At 35.5% G+C, this 16,241-nt stretch overlaps 1 protein-coding gene across 2 annotated transcripts in view; it reads left to right on the top strand.

Moving 5' to 3' along the window:
* DNAJC13 (DnaJ heat shock protein family (Hsp40) member C13) overlaps positions 1–16,241 on the top strand; it is a 122,637-nt gene that overhangs the window by 91,460 nt on the left and 14,936 nt on the right. For both annotated transcript variants that reach the window (XM_068545913.1, XM_068545914.1), the window contains exons 40-48: positions 904–1,083; positions 1,800–1,967; positions 3,749–3,862; positions 5,183–5,299; positions 6,446–6,623; positions 7,964–8,055; positions 9,679–9,778; positions 11,744–11,818; positions 12,058–12,170. In XM_068545913.1, coding sequence (XP_068402014.1) covers positions 904–1,083; positions 1,800–1,967; positions 3,749–3,862; positions 5,183–5,299; positions 6,446–6,623; positions 7,964–8,055; positions 9,679–9,778; positions 11,744–11,818; positions 12,058–12,170 — 1,137 coding nt within the window. The remainder of the gene's footprint in view (positions 1–903; positions 1,084–1,799; positions 1,968–3,748; positions 3,863–5,182; positions 5,300–6,445; positions 6,624–7,963; positions 8,056–9,678; positions 9,779–11,743; positions 11,819–12,057; positions 12,171–16,241) is intronic.

The following is a 16,241-nucleotide window of genomic DNA, read 5'->3' on the forward strand; positions in this document are numbered from 1 at the left end:
GAAAACAGCATGGAGATTCCTTAAAAAAACTAAAAATAGAGCTACCATATGATCCAGCAGTTCCACTCCTGGGTACATGTCTGGAAAAATGAAAACACTAATTTGAAAAGATACATGCACCCAACGTTCATAGCACTATTTACAGTAGCCAAGACATGGAAACAGCCCAAGTGCCCATCAACAGACAATTGGCTTAAGATGTGTATACACACACACACACACACACACACACACACACACGCAACAGAATGTTATTCAGCCATAAAAAAGAATGAAATACTGCCATTTGCAGCAACATGAATGGACCTTGAGAATATTATGCTTAATGTAATAAGTCAGAGAAAGACAAACACTGTATATCACTTATATTTGGAATCTAAAAAATAATACAAATGAATGTATATACAAAACAGAAACAGACTCAGACATAGAAAACAAACTTATGGTTACCAAAGAGAAAAGGGAGAGGGAGGTGAGGAAGGACAAATTAGGAGTATGGGATTAACAAATAAAACTACTATACATAAAATAGATAATAAGAATCTACTGTATAGCACAAGGATTTATACCCAGTATTTTGTAATAACCTATAATGGAATATAATCTGCAAAAAAATCAAATCTCTATGCTCTACACCTGAAACTAACACAATATTGTAAATCCACTATACTTCAATTTAAAAATTAATTAGTTTTCTAAAAGTAGTAATTCTGTGTTTTTTCACAGGGTTACTTTTAATTTTAGGCTTTAAAAGATATAAGATTCAGATATAAACTGGAATTGAAAATATAAGAGGAGGTAAACACACAATAAGATAGCTAGCTTGACATACATTCACAGCCTGTTTCTCTTGGGAGCTTTTTTTTTTAATCCTGTAATTAATTCCATTATTCTTATTCTCAGAGTATTCCACGGGTGGCAGCTCTTGGGGTAGAATGTGTCAGCTCTTTTGCTGTGGATTTCTGGCTACAGACACACTTATTGCAAGCTGGAATTTTGTGGCATCTGCTTGGTTATCTGTTTAATTATGACTACACACTAGAAGAGAGTGGTATTCAGAAAAGTGAAGAAACAAACCAGCAGGTAAGCTTAACACTACTTTAACATTGAATATGAACCCATACCATAGGTTAATGCAAAGCAAAGCCCTAGCTCAAAGCCTCAAAGGCATAGACTGTTTTTCAAGATTATTAAGCTTATTGCTCTTTAAGCCGCAAAACTTTTTATCTTAACCACTTATCTCGGAAGGATTCGAGGCAAGGGAATTTGCAATAGCATATTCTGGACATAACTTAATCTTTTCTTGATTACTCAGAGTCACCTTTATTTTTGCAAAATTATGGTTGTGTATCACAGGGAGATCATAACAGTGCTGTTGGGGCTAGCTCCCCTAAACACTTGAGAACTTACCTGATTTTTACAGATATTTTTTTTTGTCTGTCCTTTCCTGTTCACTGTCATTCATTACTCATATTTTGATATGTGCCTCTAGCGATCAGATCTACCTACCCATCCCTATTCCCCACCCTGTCCCCCAGTGTGCTTCTTCCAGTTATCTACAAGATACCGTATTAGGTATAAATGAGTACACAGATTCTGATGGTCTTTCATATAAATAAAAGAATAAGCTCTAATGCATAAACTCTCTGACATCAGTGTTGGGGACTTTTTTGTTTCTTTTTTTTTGCTTTCTGTTCCTTAATATGTTCCATACTGTTTTGATTCCATAAAGGTACTGTTGCCTGTGTAAGATAGCAGATCTATTTTAATGTCTTAATGTCTTAATTTTTTTATAACAGGAAGTAGCCAACAGTCTTGCCAAACTGAGTGTCCGTGCTCTAAGTCGCCTTGGAGGGTATCTGCCTGAAGAACAAGCAACACCAGAAAATCCAACCATAAGGAAAAGTGTAGCTGGCATGCTGACCCCCTATGTTGCTAGAAAACTTGCTGTAGTTAGTGCCACTGAGGTATGTGCTTCAAAAGTAGCCTGGGTTTTTGATAAATATTGCAAGATTCTTTAGATAGTAGGGGAATATAACAATGTTGATTGCTCTCGGAAACCTAAAAATTGAAAATGCTCACATGCTTGTTCTCTCAACTAAGAAATTTGGTTTGTTGTTGTGGCTTGATGCTGATGTTATCAGCTCTACAAGTCCAGTCTCTCTGTAAGGGTAGATTAACTTCATGTTTCTCAGCTGTAGAGCTCCCCATAATTCTTGATAATATTGAATCAGAAAGGAACAGGACAAGAGAGTGAACTTGGAATGGACAGAGAACTGGGAGTCAGGAGACCCAGAGTCTATTTTTAGCTGTTTGTTATAAGCTATAACTTACTTACAGTCAGCATTGAAATCCTAAAAGTCAGTATATACACACATATGCATTCATGACAAAAATAAGTATGATCGTGGCAGATCGCCCAACCTCTTCTGTGAGAATCATTGAGAAACAATCTAAGCATTAGAGAATTAACCTATAGAAATCCATTAAATAGAATATCTTGAAGCCTCAAATTGTAAAGGTATATGGGAAGACATTAAAAGATGTTTAAAGTATTTTAAGTGAAAAGGTTAAATCCCATTTTTGGTATTAAAAAAATGAATGAATGGATGGATCTGTATCAATATGTTAACTGTAGTTATCCCTGAATTGTAGAATTGTAGGCTATTTTTATTTTATTTCATTTTCTCTGATGATCATCTAATAGTTTTAGAAGAAAAAAGGCCTCAGTGTTCCAAATGTAAAATATTTTTAGAATTTATAAACAGCTTATTTGTTTTTTTAATCTAATCTGATTGAGTCTGTTTTTTAGTGCAAGACACTGCCTTTCAGATCCCCCGAGTAAGAGGGAAGAGCTTTAGATGCCAATCTTGATCTTGGTTCTTTTTCCGGACTTTGTGTTCACCAGTGTGAAGTATTTTGTTGACTGAAAACATTCTTTCCAGAAATACTAACAAGTTGTTGATTAACTACTACAGGAAAGAAAAAAAAAAGTAACACTTCAAAATTTTGGCCTGGACTCCATCTGGATTTAATAAAATGCTTATTTTAAACTGCCACTTCTCAGAGTTTTAAAATTTTCTTCATGATAAATTTTTTCAGTCATTTTACTTAACTAGTAGTTCATGTTTTGAAAACAAGGGTTGGATTTCTTTTTGTAAGCTGGAGGTAATAACCCACTGCTTTCCTCCTAGCACAGAGCTCTGTAAATGTGAAATGTAAAAAGTTCTTATTAAAACATTTAGGGAATTCCTGGTAGCCCAATGGTTAGGACTCTGCTCTTCCACTGCCGAGGGCCCGGGTTCAGTCCCTAGTCAGGGAACTGATATCCTACAAGCCACAAGGCACGGCCAAAAAACAACAACAAATATGTATGTAAAGGCAGTATGGTATGATTCTTTTTAAGCTTACATTTACTGAGTTTATAAAATGCTTTAACACAGAATATCGTCTGTAGTTTTCACAAAGCAGAGCAAATATTAAGAATGTGAAGTCAAACAGATTCAAATTTGAATCCCAGTTTCACCACTTAAGGGTTGTGAGACCTGGGGCAAATAATTTGATCTTTCTCAGTCTTGATTTTTCTCAGCTGCAAAATGGAAAATATTAACAAACTTGCTAGAATTATTGAGATCTGTTATACTTAAGGAACCTATTACAGTGCTTGGCATGTCATAGACAATTTTAATGAATGGTAATTTCAATATATTTCCTAAATATTATAAAACAGTAATGTTCTTTCTCCTAGATTTTGAAGATGCTTAACAGTAACACAGAGAGCCCCTATTTGATATGGAACAATTCTACAAGAGCAGAACTACTTGAATTTCTTGAATCCCAACAAGAAAACATGATTAAAAAAGTATGTTATTGTTTTATAAATTTCTTACTCTAATGGAATCTCTGGAAATATAACTTAGTATTGACGAAACAGAAACCCATTATTTCTCCATTGCATGTTGATCAAGCCTGTAGCTTTTGCTACCTAATATTTGGCCCATTTAATAATAGCATTCTTATTGTATTTAATATACATTAGGATTTTTTGTTGTGTTTTTAATTACCACTTACATATAGCTGTCTTCTATTTTAACCAGTTTTTGTGCCCAGAAGCTCTGTTTTAATTGTTCTCTTTAGCCTCTTTTCCCCAGTAAATTAAAATTGCTTTCTGGTATCAAAATTGAATAATTTCTCCTATCCTGCCACCTTCTAGAGGAGAAGCTATTAAGCCATGAAAAAAACAAAAGACAATAAGTAGAATGGGAGATAAGGAGAAGGCCTGGATAATACATACATTAGATGGTTGAGTCTTGATGGTTTAGAAGAAGTTGTGTTTTTGGGCTTAGACTTCATTAAAGAGTAACCATCACTGGGTGTCCTGAATTATTCAGAATTTGGTTTTGAATTCATTTCATGATAGTCACTCAGAGCTCTTCATTGATAGAAGTTTTGAGAATTGCAGAGCTAGGGAGAACAAGTCTCAGATTTCTATATATCATCTATTCTTTCACCAGGAGAGAACATCATTCTCTCTTCGTTTAGCCCTTTACAACTTTACAACAACGCTTTTGCATATTATTTTAGTCCAACCTAAATTTTGAGTGATTTCCACCTAAATCTTCTTGGAGCTATTTTTTTCCCATTCCTCTTTCCTATCTTTTTCCTCGTCCTTAAATGGAAATTCTTCTTGCTTTGTCAACCCCTCTACTATTACCTTGCTTTTTTATTCAGAGACCCTGTTTTCCAGCACTTTTCACTTAATGTATTACTTTTTAAAACCAGTCCAAATGTGTTCATTTCTTAGCTCTATCACCCTATATCTGACTGGGCCAAATGTTTGCTGAGCGGAGAGAGAAGAGCCACGTGTCATACTTGCTTATGAACACTTCATTGGCTGACCTCAGTGATCTTTTGAAATTTTAAAATGAGTTACAATATTGATCTTTGGGTTAAGAAATAACATAATTCTATGCCTTTTCCAGAGTCCATATTACTGATTACAAACCTTAAAATTGCATTGAGTGCTGTGATGTGTATCCCACCACATTTTTCCCTCTGGAAAATGAATGGATCTTTCAAGTTATTTATCTGCTAAGTTATTAAACTGAATATGGATAGATTAATAAACCAGACACTAATGATTCCAATTTACCTCTAACAATCTGTTTTCTTTTTTAAAAAGGGTGACTGTGACAAAACCTATGGATCAGAATTTGTCTACAGTGATCATGCCAAAGAACTTATTGTAGGGGAGATTTTTGTTAGGGTCTATAATGAAGTCCCTACTTTCCCACTCGAGGTAAGCTCTCTCCTTTTAATTTTGTCTGACACCTTTGATCATTTGTTATTGAAAGCTACTAGTTTATTCACACTGTATACATTGAAATAATACCTGTTTTTTGCCAAATGCTTTATACTAACTTGGGTGTGTGATGGGGTGACCATTGATAACTTATGATCCTCTTTATTTTGAATGTTAAAGAATTTAATTTTGTGGATTCGTGAATAAGAATTTATTCCTTTCCCAGCTGTTCCTGATATTTTATGCATAATGCTACCCCACTGTATCATGTATATATGCCTTCAGCTTTACTATTCTCTCATGGAAGTGTAAGGCTATTTACATACTCATTCCATCATGTTGAATATCAGACCACCAGACAGTAGTCCGTCTCTGGCCCATTTTTAGAAGAAAATAAGAAAATAGAGGTGGAAAGCAAAGAGAATTTTTAGAAGATGACTGGGGTCACACCAGGTCATCTCTTGTGATGATGCCTAATCACCTCCAGAAGCAAATGATCTTCTTTTCCTTCCGTAGTGCTTGGAAATCATGTAGGAAATTTTTGTTGTAGTTCTTTTTGGAGGGGTGGCAAAGAGAATTTGTTGGTTGATTGGTTTGTAAGGAAGAAAGAAGTGAGGCTATTTCTCTAAAACAAAGAGTTTGCTCTTGGAAAAAAAGAATTTACTAAACTGTAACATTTACTATTTATCACAGAATAATATCTATAAATAGCTGCTAAGCAGAATGAGTTCAGTGATTTGTGAAATGTCTTTGAAAACTGTCCTTTGAATTTATAATCTAAATATATATAATTTTTAAATATAAAAATATAACCAAATTATAGAAGTTACATATCATACTATCAATACCTTGGTAAAGGGAAGACATACTCATCTCAGAATTATTATACTGAGGTACTGATGGGAGTATATCAAATCTCTGATGGATTTGGACAAAAATGTTAAACACTTCCTAATGCAATTGGGTTTTGTCCCCTTTCTCCCCCTCTCCCCACTTAATCCATAGGTATATTCATGTGTATGTATAATTTAATCACTTTCATGGCTTGAAGTATTTTGTTGTTGTTTTTTTTGCCGTGGAGTCTTTGTTATAGGTTATTTCTAAGGGCACACTTGTTTTTAAATATTTTTCCACTCAACTTAGGTTCCAAAAGCATTTGCTGCAAGTCTCTTGGATTATATAGGCTCCCAGGCCCAGTACCTCCACACATTCATGGCTATCACTCATTCTGCAAAAGTGGAGTCAGAGCAACATGGAGACCGCTTGCCAAGAGTGGAAATGGCTTTGGAGGCTCTGAGAAATGTTATAAAATATAATCCAGGTGTGTGACTATACCCTTGATGAGTAAGATCCTTACAATGGAAGAGCCCAAAAATTCCAGTTCTCAATTTTACCAGGGAAATGCAGGAAAAATTGTACTTGGTTATCATGTTATACTTTGTATAACATTAAGAAGAATTGACTCCATAATATTTTTACCTCTAAATAGTAGGCTGGAAAGAGAGGTCAGGTCACCATGCTTAGAATAATTCGTATCTCTAAGAGCATATGACTTTCAATGAGTTGAAAAAGCAGAGTAACTTGCTAGTGTAAAATATCACATTGATGACATAAATTGACATACCAAGTATCAATATAAGCGCTTAACTTTTATTTATTAGGTGATCTCATTTTTGTGTCTTCTGGTCCATAACACAATGCCATGTTTTTGAAAAACTGCCTGAGGTTTTTGGTGTATAAAAACTGAAATAATAAAGTGAGAATTGTCATTCTTAAAACATCTTTAAGAAGGACATTTCCAAGAACATTATCACTCTTGCCTGACTTCAGGGAGATGGATGGGTGAAAATCCGAAAGCTTCTTCCAATTCTAACTTTGATAACAAATATAGAATATAAAACCTAAAACAATATATATTCAGTTTAAGTTACATGAAGATCTCAAATCTTTTTTATTAACACTTAATATTATCTTTCATGTACTTCTTTGCTCTTTTCACTATGTATTACAGTAATACATTATTCAAATAAAATAACCAATAATAATTAAATGTTGTTTAAGAAAATAAGTCATTCCCATGGTATATATACATGGGGATGTTTTTAAAGGCAGTATTATAAAATCTGAAGAAAACTTCATTTCTTATTGTTTGGAGTTGACATATTAGGTACAAAGGAATTGCAGTAAAGCTGGCTATTGATTTGGCACTTACTTGTTTATAATGTAGTTCTCAAGTGGCAGGGTTCTAACTCAGTCTTTAAAAGCCAGATGATGTCACACTCTCCCCAAATGTAATTTGGCTGACAAGGGTAGCTCTACAGTCTTGAGGTAAAGAGTGAAAATACCACCTTACACTTTTAATTTTTGAGTTGTATTTGGATTGTGTGTTTGATAAATTTCTTGTTTTTACCCTGTGGGTTAACTAGGGGTGGGGATGGAAATGAAGACAAAACAAACCTAAGATAGTCTAATATCATTTAACTTCTTAAGATTTACTGATCCTTAGTGATACTTCACTCACTTTGTGTCACAAACGTTAAGAAAAGTTTACCAGAGACTTATAATTGACAGTAAACAAAAATGTGTATCAGTTTCCTAAAGGTGGATAATTTAGAACATCTCTTGGAAATAAAAATTAAACATTTTATTTTTACTTCCTAGGCTCTGAAAGTGAATGCATTGGGCATTTTAAGTTAATATTTTCTCTTCTTCGAGTCCATGGAGCTGGTCAAGTGCAGCAATTGGCTTTAGAGGTAAAAGAATTTTGTACTAAAGGGTGTTGTCTTTCCTACAACTTACTATACATGGTTTGATCCTTGATTAATCATCATCTAAAGTTGAATGGAAGTTTGCATGTGGTTTTTCTCATTTTGCCTATTAAGCCAAGTGAATATGTTTTTAAAATTTGAATTAATATGCTCATTTTGAAGAGCAAGTATTGTAGTGTTCAAGGTGCTTTCCCTCTGTGGTCATCGTCTGTCATGCATTAGAACTTGGGATGCATTTGTTCAGTGTCATGTGGCGTGAGTTAAGGAATGGGCTTTACTTGGGAAGCTTGGAAGCCACAGATCAACAAGAAAAGGAGGCAGGATTTCCCAGATCTCTCTGTCCCCACAGAGAGACATGTTGAGACCAGGGCACTGTGCTGGCTGCACACTGTGGGTTTGATTCCCTCCCCCTAAGTTGCTCTCCCTTCTTATGGTCTGGTACAAAAGCAACCTTTCCAGTGAGGGTGACAGACAGACACCTGGTGTGTTACGCTGTTTACAGGAGCTGTCTAGGAAAGGCAGCTGCCCAGAACCTGTGGGCCTTGAGGGTCCAAGAGTGGTTGGAGGCCCCTCCTTCAGGAGAATGAAATCATTGGTCCCACAGGAAGCTGTTTGGGTGGAGCCTTTTCCTCTGGGAGAAGCAGGAAGACCCTGGTCACAGGGGGCTCCTTGTCCAGGCAACCCAGAGTGAGCTCCCAGGGTCTTTTTTCAGATGATCCTGCCTATTATAACACACGATTTATTATAAAGAACACCAAATTCAACACTGCGGTAACAGGTTAATGAGTACTTTATGAATGATTAAGTGTTCTTAGATTGCATTTTGGTTTAAAAAAGATGTTTAATAAAATAATAAATGTTAAATTGGTCAAAAACCTTAACAAGCATGTTCTTTAAATTGAAAAGCATGCTTCTCCACTTATTTCCTTCAAGTATCTTGTAACTCTTTAAATAAGCATTATTAAATCTAGGATATTTTGCTTTGAGATGCTGACCACATAGTTCAGATTAAGTGACAATGATCTTTAGATCAATGTATATAATAAGTTAGACTTAAAAGGTCATCCTCTTTGAAAGAAAAACATGCCTATTTCTTTATAATGGAAAGATAGACCTAATCTGTTGTGCTGGGCACTGAAGACATTTACTTTCTCCCTCTAAAAGAAAAAGTCCCAGTAGTAAAGATGATTATCTTCCTAATCACTTGCCACCCCAAATCTACAATTGGAAAGCACTACAGTGTACACAATAGTTCTAGAGCATGAACTGGTGTAGAATTGAAGGCTTCTTTTAAGCCTCAAGATTGTGAATGGGTGCTGAGATATTTGTTTAGATCTTTATATTTAATTCTTACCTCTAAATTAATAGAAAGCTAATGTATATAATATATGCTTTACCATTAACATTTTTTATTCTCAAAAGAACAGAGTAATAAGGCCAATCTTTTAAAATTAAACTCTTGCCTAAAAATTAAATATTTTGTCCTCCAAACATTTTCCTCACTTTGGTAAAGCCTTTAAGTTTATTTAGGTCTGACTAATTCGACTTAATTTGTTTAGGTCCAAAATTATTTCCAGAACTCTTAACATCCTATTGATTAATTTTCAGGTTGTGAATATAGTGACGTCTAACCAAGACTGTGTCAACAATATTGCTGAATCAATGGTTTTGTCCAATTTATTGGCTCTTCTACATTCTTTGCCGTCAAGTACGTATATTCACTGGAATTTTCGAAACAACAGTACAGTCAACCCATTGAGGGGAGCAGTTACACAGATGATACAAAACCTCTGACACAGTGTTATCCGTGTTTTGTTTTGGAATATTTTAAGTGGTATTCTTTATATTAGATTTGTCTTTCTAGTTATATTTTTACATAAGTTAATTATTTTGCATTTCTCATATCAGAAGTTGAAAGAGGTAAGAGAGATCCAAAAGCAAAAGGAAAATAATCTAGGATTTTCAATTTGTTGAGTATAAGCTACACATGAGTAATTGAGAATTGACTAATATTCCATGGTTTATTTTAAAAAAAAACAGACACACACACAGTTGATCTTGGATGATAGGAAAAAATGCTTAAGATAAAAATCACCTTGTGTTAGCTTAAAGTTCAGTCCTGCATTATTTGTCCTTTACTGATTTGATGCTGATAGCGACTGTTACCACCAAATGATATCAATTTTTTAAAATACACCAACCTGATTTCTTGAATACAGACTGAAATAATATAGACTCCTTACAAACTGTACAGTCGTCTAGCATAAGTGCTAGGATCAACCTTGAGATTGCTTTTCAAAGGCAATTGGTGATACTGAGTCCAACTTTGCCACTTAACCGTCAGCAGACATTGCTCAGTCGGCTTTGCTAGCCCCTTGGAAGTCATGTTAATCTTGACTTCATACCTGTTCACCTCCTTGAGAGCAGCAACCTGTCTCATTCATTTTATGCCCCAGTGCCTTGCACGTGTTAGGTGTTATGTTCAGTGAATTGAGTGGAGTTCAGTTTCCATTGAATATTTTTGTTTTCTTTAATAAACGACGTTTGAAATAGCTCTTTAAAATGACAACTTTTAAAAGTCATTCGCAGATTATTTTTATCATCCCTACAACCTTAGTTGGTTTTTCTTTTTTATTAGCTTTTGACAGCTTTACGAGGCTTCAAACAATGCAAAATTAAACTGATTGATGAAGTGAAGAATGTTACAGAAGTCATAACTTGAAAGATTTTATATTCATATTGGATTTATATAGTCCAGTCATTATTTTAATCTTACCGGTAAAATAGCTGACATCTAGATATCTCAGCCTACTCTGCTATCATTTATATTTTAGACTAAATTATCTTTAACTGTTTGCTAAGGGACATTAAAAACATAAAATGTTGACTTCCTCTCTCCCCTCCAAAGACTTGTTTTCCTTTGAAACTATGGTTAGAACAGTGGTAGGTTTTCAGTGAAGTACTGTTGCTTCTCTTAAAAATCTCCTTTTGAGTGTTTGTTCTCCTGCCTGTTAACTTAGCTCATTCTGTCTACCATCCTTTGTTGTTTTAGTCTCAGCCTAATACTTGGCAGCCTTCACCCTCTTTGCCAACTCTTTACTCCTTCGGTCACCTGTCTGTTGTTGCCATTTTGACTTTAGAAGAGTAAAGTCCATTAGCCGAGTATACTTCGATGACTAGGGTGAGAAGCGCACAGACTATGGGCAGAAGGATGCTATTGTGTCTTAGATTGGAACAGTGTCTTGCAACTGTTACTTCCTACTTATTTCTCTAAGACACTAGCACCACATAAAAATTGTAGATCCCTGAATAGAGTGTTCTCAGGGTGTCAGGAGGTGAGAAGATTTTGTTTGCACAGTGAACAGTGAGGTAGCAAGACAGTATGGCATAGTGGTTACGAGTGTGGATTTTGGAAGTCAGACTTCTATAAACCTCTATATACCTTAGTGGTATAGTGAGCTATACCTCTTGCTAGCTGTGAATCCATGGGTTGGTCAATCTGGGTCTCAGCTTCCTCACTCATAAGGAGACCACAATTCCTGTCTTGCTGGTTATTGTGAAGATGTAAGTATAATACCCTGTGTAGAACACCTAGTTCAGTGCCTGGCACTGGTGCCTAGTAAATGTAAGCTAATGTGATGATACATTCCTTGAAATGTCTTTTACTTTGCAGGTCGTCAGCTTGTTCTGGAAACTCTTTATGCTTTGACATCAAGTACTAAAATAATCAAAGAAGCAATGGCAAAAGGTAATGTATGGAGTGCTTTCTCATCCAGTCATGCTCAGTAATGGTGAAGCTTATTTTGAGCTGCTTTGTATAGTCTGATAAACTAGAAGAATGCTTTGGAAGGTTTACAGTTTAAAAAAAACCAAACTGCATTGAGTTGAAACAAGGTTGAAAATGAATTCTACTATGATTCTATGATTAGAAAAGTCATTTTTTTTTTAATTTAGAGTATAAACACTAATTCTTTCTTTCCTTCACAGGAGCTTTGATTTATTTACTAGACATGTTCTGCAATTCAACACATCCACAGGTTCGAGCCCAGACAGCAGAACTTTTTGCTAAAATGACAGCAGATAAACTAATAGGTCCAAAGGTGAGCACAAAATGGGTTCTTAGAAAGAAATTATTAAAGCTCTGTAACTTTGATAACGGATTACATGAGGGTTACCAAAGTCTGAGATGGTGAGGAAATAACTTAATGTGAAAGTTGGAAGATCGACATACCTGAAATTAATCCTATATATTACTAGTTAGAAAAAAATTATAGTCGGTGAAGCCTGCACTAGAATTGAGAAGTCTTAAGAGAGTATTTGAATTATGGTGATAAAGCTGTTCATCTCCCTTGAAGAAAGAAGAAAAGTATACTTAAGTTATGACGGATGATACGTTAGGTTAGACCTTCACACTTCAAGGATTGGCCTGTGGAGGTAGCTTGTGAAGGAGATACACCCCACACCCATATTAGTTAAAGCCATATAGCACGTGAGTAACGGCACCTTTGCTTCCCCTCTCTGCAGGGAGATCTCTCATTAAGAATCTGGAGCTAACAAGATGATCTCTGGAACCATGGTCCAATTTGCAGAGCAGGAACCTGTTAGAACAGCACTTCTAAATAGAATTTCATCCAGACACAGGTGTAATCAAAGTCCCCTTCTTCTGTTATTAAATCAGTTTCACATGAAGTAATGCTCACTGAAGCCAGCCCAGATATGAAATGAAGGCTCCTGAGCCCCCACTTCCAGAGTGTTAGGTGTTATTTTACATCAGTAAAACACGCTAGATTCAGTTGTTTTTTTTCCTTGTCTGATCTCCTGAGAATCTGTCACAGGACCTAGAACTGTTTTACTTTGGGAATATGGTTAATAGTCTGTCATCAACAGGGTTGATGGGATAAGGGTGATTACATTTGGATATCTATAGCAAGGGTCCGTAAAATCATGAATATTGATTTTTTAAAAAAAATTTTTGGCCACACCACGCGCGGCATTTGGGATCTTAGTTCCCCGACCAGGGATCGAACCCACGCCCTCTGCATTGGAAGGCAGAATCTTAACCACTGGACCGCCGGGGAAGTCCATGAATATTGATATTTAATATTGAGTTTTCTTAAAGCTAGAGTTGGGTAGCACATAATTATAATGTCTAATATTACATGTTTTAAATAATGTTTTAGATATTTAAAATAAATATGTATTGATTGATTGATTTTTGAGCTCTTCAGTAATTTTTTGACCTTTGAAATACATGAGGGACAAATTTTACCAAGGTGAATATATTTACACTTAAATTTTCTGTATAGGAAAAATACAAGTGTCAGCTCCTTAATTGAATGATTTGCAGCAGGAGATTCTAGAACTGGGGTCAGTAAACTTATTTTCCTTTTTGGTAACAACTTTATTGAGATATAATTGACATACCATACAAGTCACACATATGAAGTATACAATTCATTGGTTTGGGCAACAACAATCTATTTTAGAAACATTTTCATCAACCCAGGAAAAAAACCCATTCCCTTTAGCAGTCACTTCCCATTCACCTTCCCCCTAGCACCTGGCAACCACTAACCTACTTTCTGTCTCTATAGATTTGCCTATTCTGAGCATTTCATGTAAATGGAATCATAATATGTGTCTTCTGTGTCTGGCTTCTGTCACTTAGCATAATGTTTTCAAGATTCCTCCATGTTGTAGCATGTGTCAGTACTTCCTTTTTATTGCCAAATAATATTCTATTGTATACATATACCACATTTTGTTTTTTCCATTTATCATTTGAAAATGGACACGTGGATTATTGCTACTTTTTGGCTATTCTGAGTGATGCTACTGTGAACACATGTGTACAAGTTTTTGTGTGGATATGTATTTTATTTCTCCGAGAGTAGAATTTCTGGATCATATGGTAACACTATTTTTAACTTTTCAAGGAATTATCAGACTGTTTTCCACAGTGGCTGCACCATTTTACATTCCCACCAGTGATGGGTGAGGATTCTGATTTCTCCACCTCTTCTCTGACACTTGTTATATTGGGTGGGCCAAAATGTTCGTTCAGTTTTTTCCGTAAGATGGCTCTAGTAGCACTTAGCTGTCTTTAACTTCATTCAAAACAATTTTGTTGGATTGTATGTGACAGCTGTCATATCAGCGTGCATTTAAAAAAAGACTTAATCAATATTGGTTAATTTTTGTGTAGCCATTTTAATATTGAAGATGGAAGAAAAAAGCAACATTTTCAGCATATTATGCTTTATTATTTCAAGAAAGGTAAAAATGCAACGGAAACGCACAAAAAGATTTGTGCAGTGTATGGAGAAGGTGCTGTGACTGCTGGAACATGTCAAAAATGGTTTGCGAAGTTTCGTGCTGGAGATTTCTCGCTGGATGATGCTCCATGGTCAGGTAGACCAGTTGAAGTTGATAGCGATCAAATCGAAGCAATAATTGAGAACAATCAATGTTATACCACGCAGGAGAGAGCTGACATACTCAAACTATCCAAATCAAGCACTGAAAATCATTTGCACCAGCTTGGTCATGTGAATCGCTTTGATGCTTGGATTCCACATTAAGTTAAGCAAAAAGAGCCTTCTTGACCATATTTTTGCATGCAACTCTCTATTGAAACGTAATGAAAACGTTTCATTTTTAAAACAAATCGTGACGGGTGACAAAAGTGGATACTGTACAACAGTGTGGAATGGAAGAGATCGTGGGGCAAGTGAAATGAACGACCACCAACCACACCAAAGGCCGGTCTTCATCCAAAGAAGGTGATGTTGTGTATATGGTGGGATTGGAAGGGAGTTCTCTATTATGAGCTCCTTCTGGAAAACCAAACAATTAATTCCAACAAGTACTGCTCCCAATTAGACCAACTGAAAGCAGCACTCCATGAAAAGCGTCCAGAATTAGTCAACAGAAAACACATAATCTTCCATCAGGATAACGTAAGACCGCATGTTTCTTTGATGACCAGGCAAAAACTGTTACAGCTTGGCTGGGAAGTTCTGATTTATCTGCCGTATGCACCAGACATTGCACCTTAGGATTTCCATTTATTTCAGTCTTTACAAAGTTCTCTTAATGGAAAAAATTTCAGTTCCCTGGAAGACTGAAAAAGGTACCTGGAACAGTTATTTGTTCAAAAAGATAAGAAGTTTTGGGAAGATGGAATTATGAAGTTGCCTGGAAAATGGCAGAAGGTAGTGGAATAAAAGAGTGAATACGTTGTTTGATAAAGTTCTTGGTGAAAATGAAAAATGTGTCTTTTATTTTTACTTAAAAAACCGAAGGCACTTTTTGGCCCACCCTATATATCTTTGTTGAGTATAGTCATCCTAGTGGGTGTGAAGTGTTATCTCAGGGTTTTGGTTTGCATTTTCCTGGTGCCTAATGATGTTGAATGTCTTTTCATGTGCTTAAGTGGCCATTTGTACATCTTTTTTAGAGGAATATCTATTCACATCCTTTGCTCATTTTTTAATTGGGTTGTCTTTTTACTATTGAGTTGTAATTGTTCTTTATATATTTTGGATACCAGTCCCTTATCAGATATATGATTTGCAAATATTTTCTCCCATTTTGTGGATGTCTTTCCACTTTACTGATGGTGTCTTTTTTTAATTTTGATGAAGTCCATACTATCTTTGTTGTTGTTGTAGCTTGTGCTTTTAATGTCATATATAAGAAGCCATTATCTAATCCAAGGTTACAAAGATCTATGCCTGTATTTTTTCCCAAGAGTTTTATAGTTTTAACTCTTGTATTTATGTCTTAGATCCATTTGACCAAGAAAAGTGACACACATCCTGTTTTGTGGATGCTCTCTATCATGTAACTGACACTGTTTCCTTTAGTTCATTGGCTGCTAGGAGTTCAGGGCTAAATTTGTAATATATTGCTTGCAATTATACAGAGCTTTTGATGTTTCCTTTGTGTACTGACTTCCTATTAGTCTCATTCATTCAAGTAAGTATCTGAATGAGTATACTCAGAGTATATACTGAATGAGATATTCATTCAAGTATCTGCTTGTGCCAGGGGCTGAAAATACAGCAACAGCAAGACAGACTTGGCCAGGGAAGATTTCTATAAGATGAAATTTGAGCACAGACTTGAATGACACAAAGGAAGGAAAATTATGTGAGGACCTGAAGGAA

The sequence above is a fragment of the Eschrichtius robustus genome, chromosome 6, assembly GCF_028021215.1.
Source record: "Eschrichtius robustus isolate mEscRob2 chromosome 6, mEscRob2.pri, whole genome shotgun sequence".
In the NCBI taxonomy this organism is placed as follows: Eukaryota; Metazoa; Chordata; class Mammalia; order Artiodactyla; family Eschrichtiidae; genus Eschrichtius; species Eschrichtius robustus.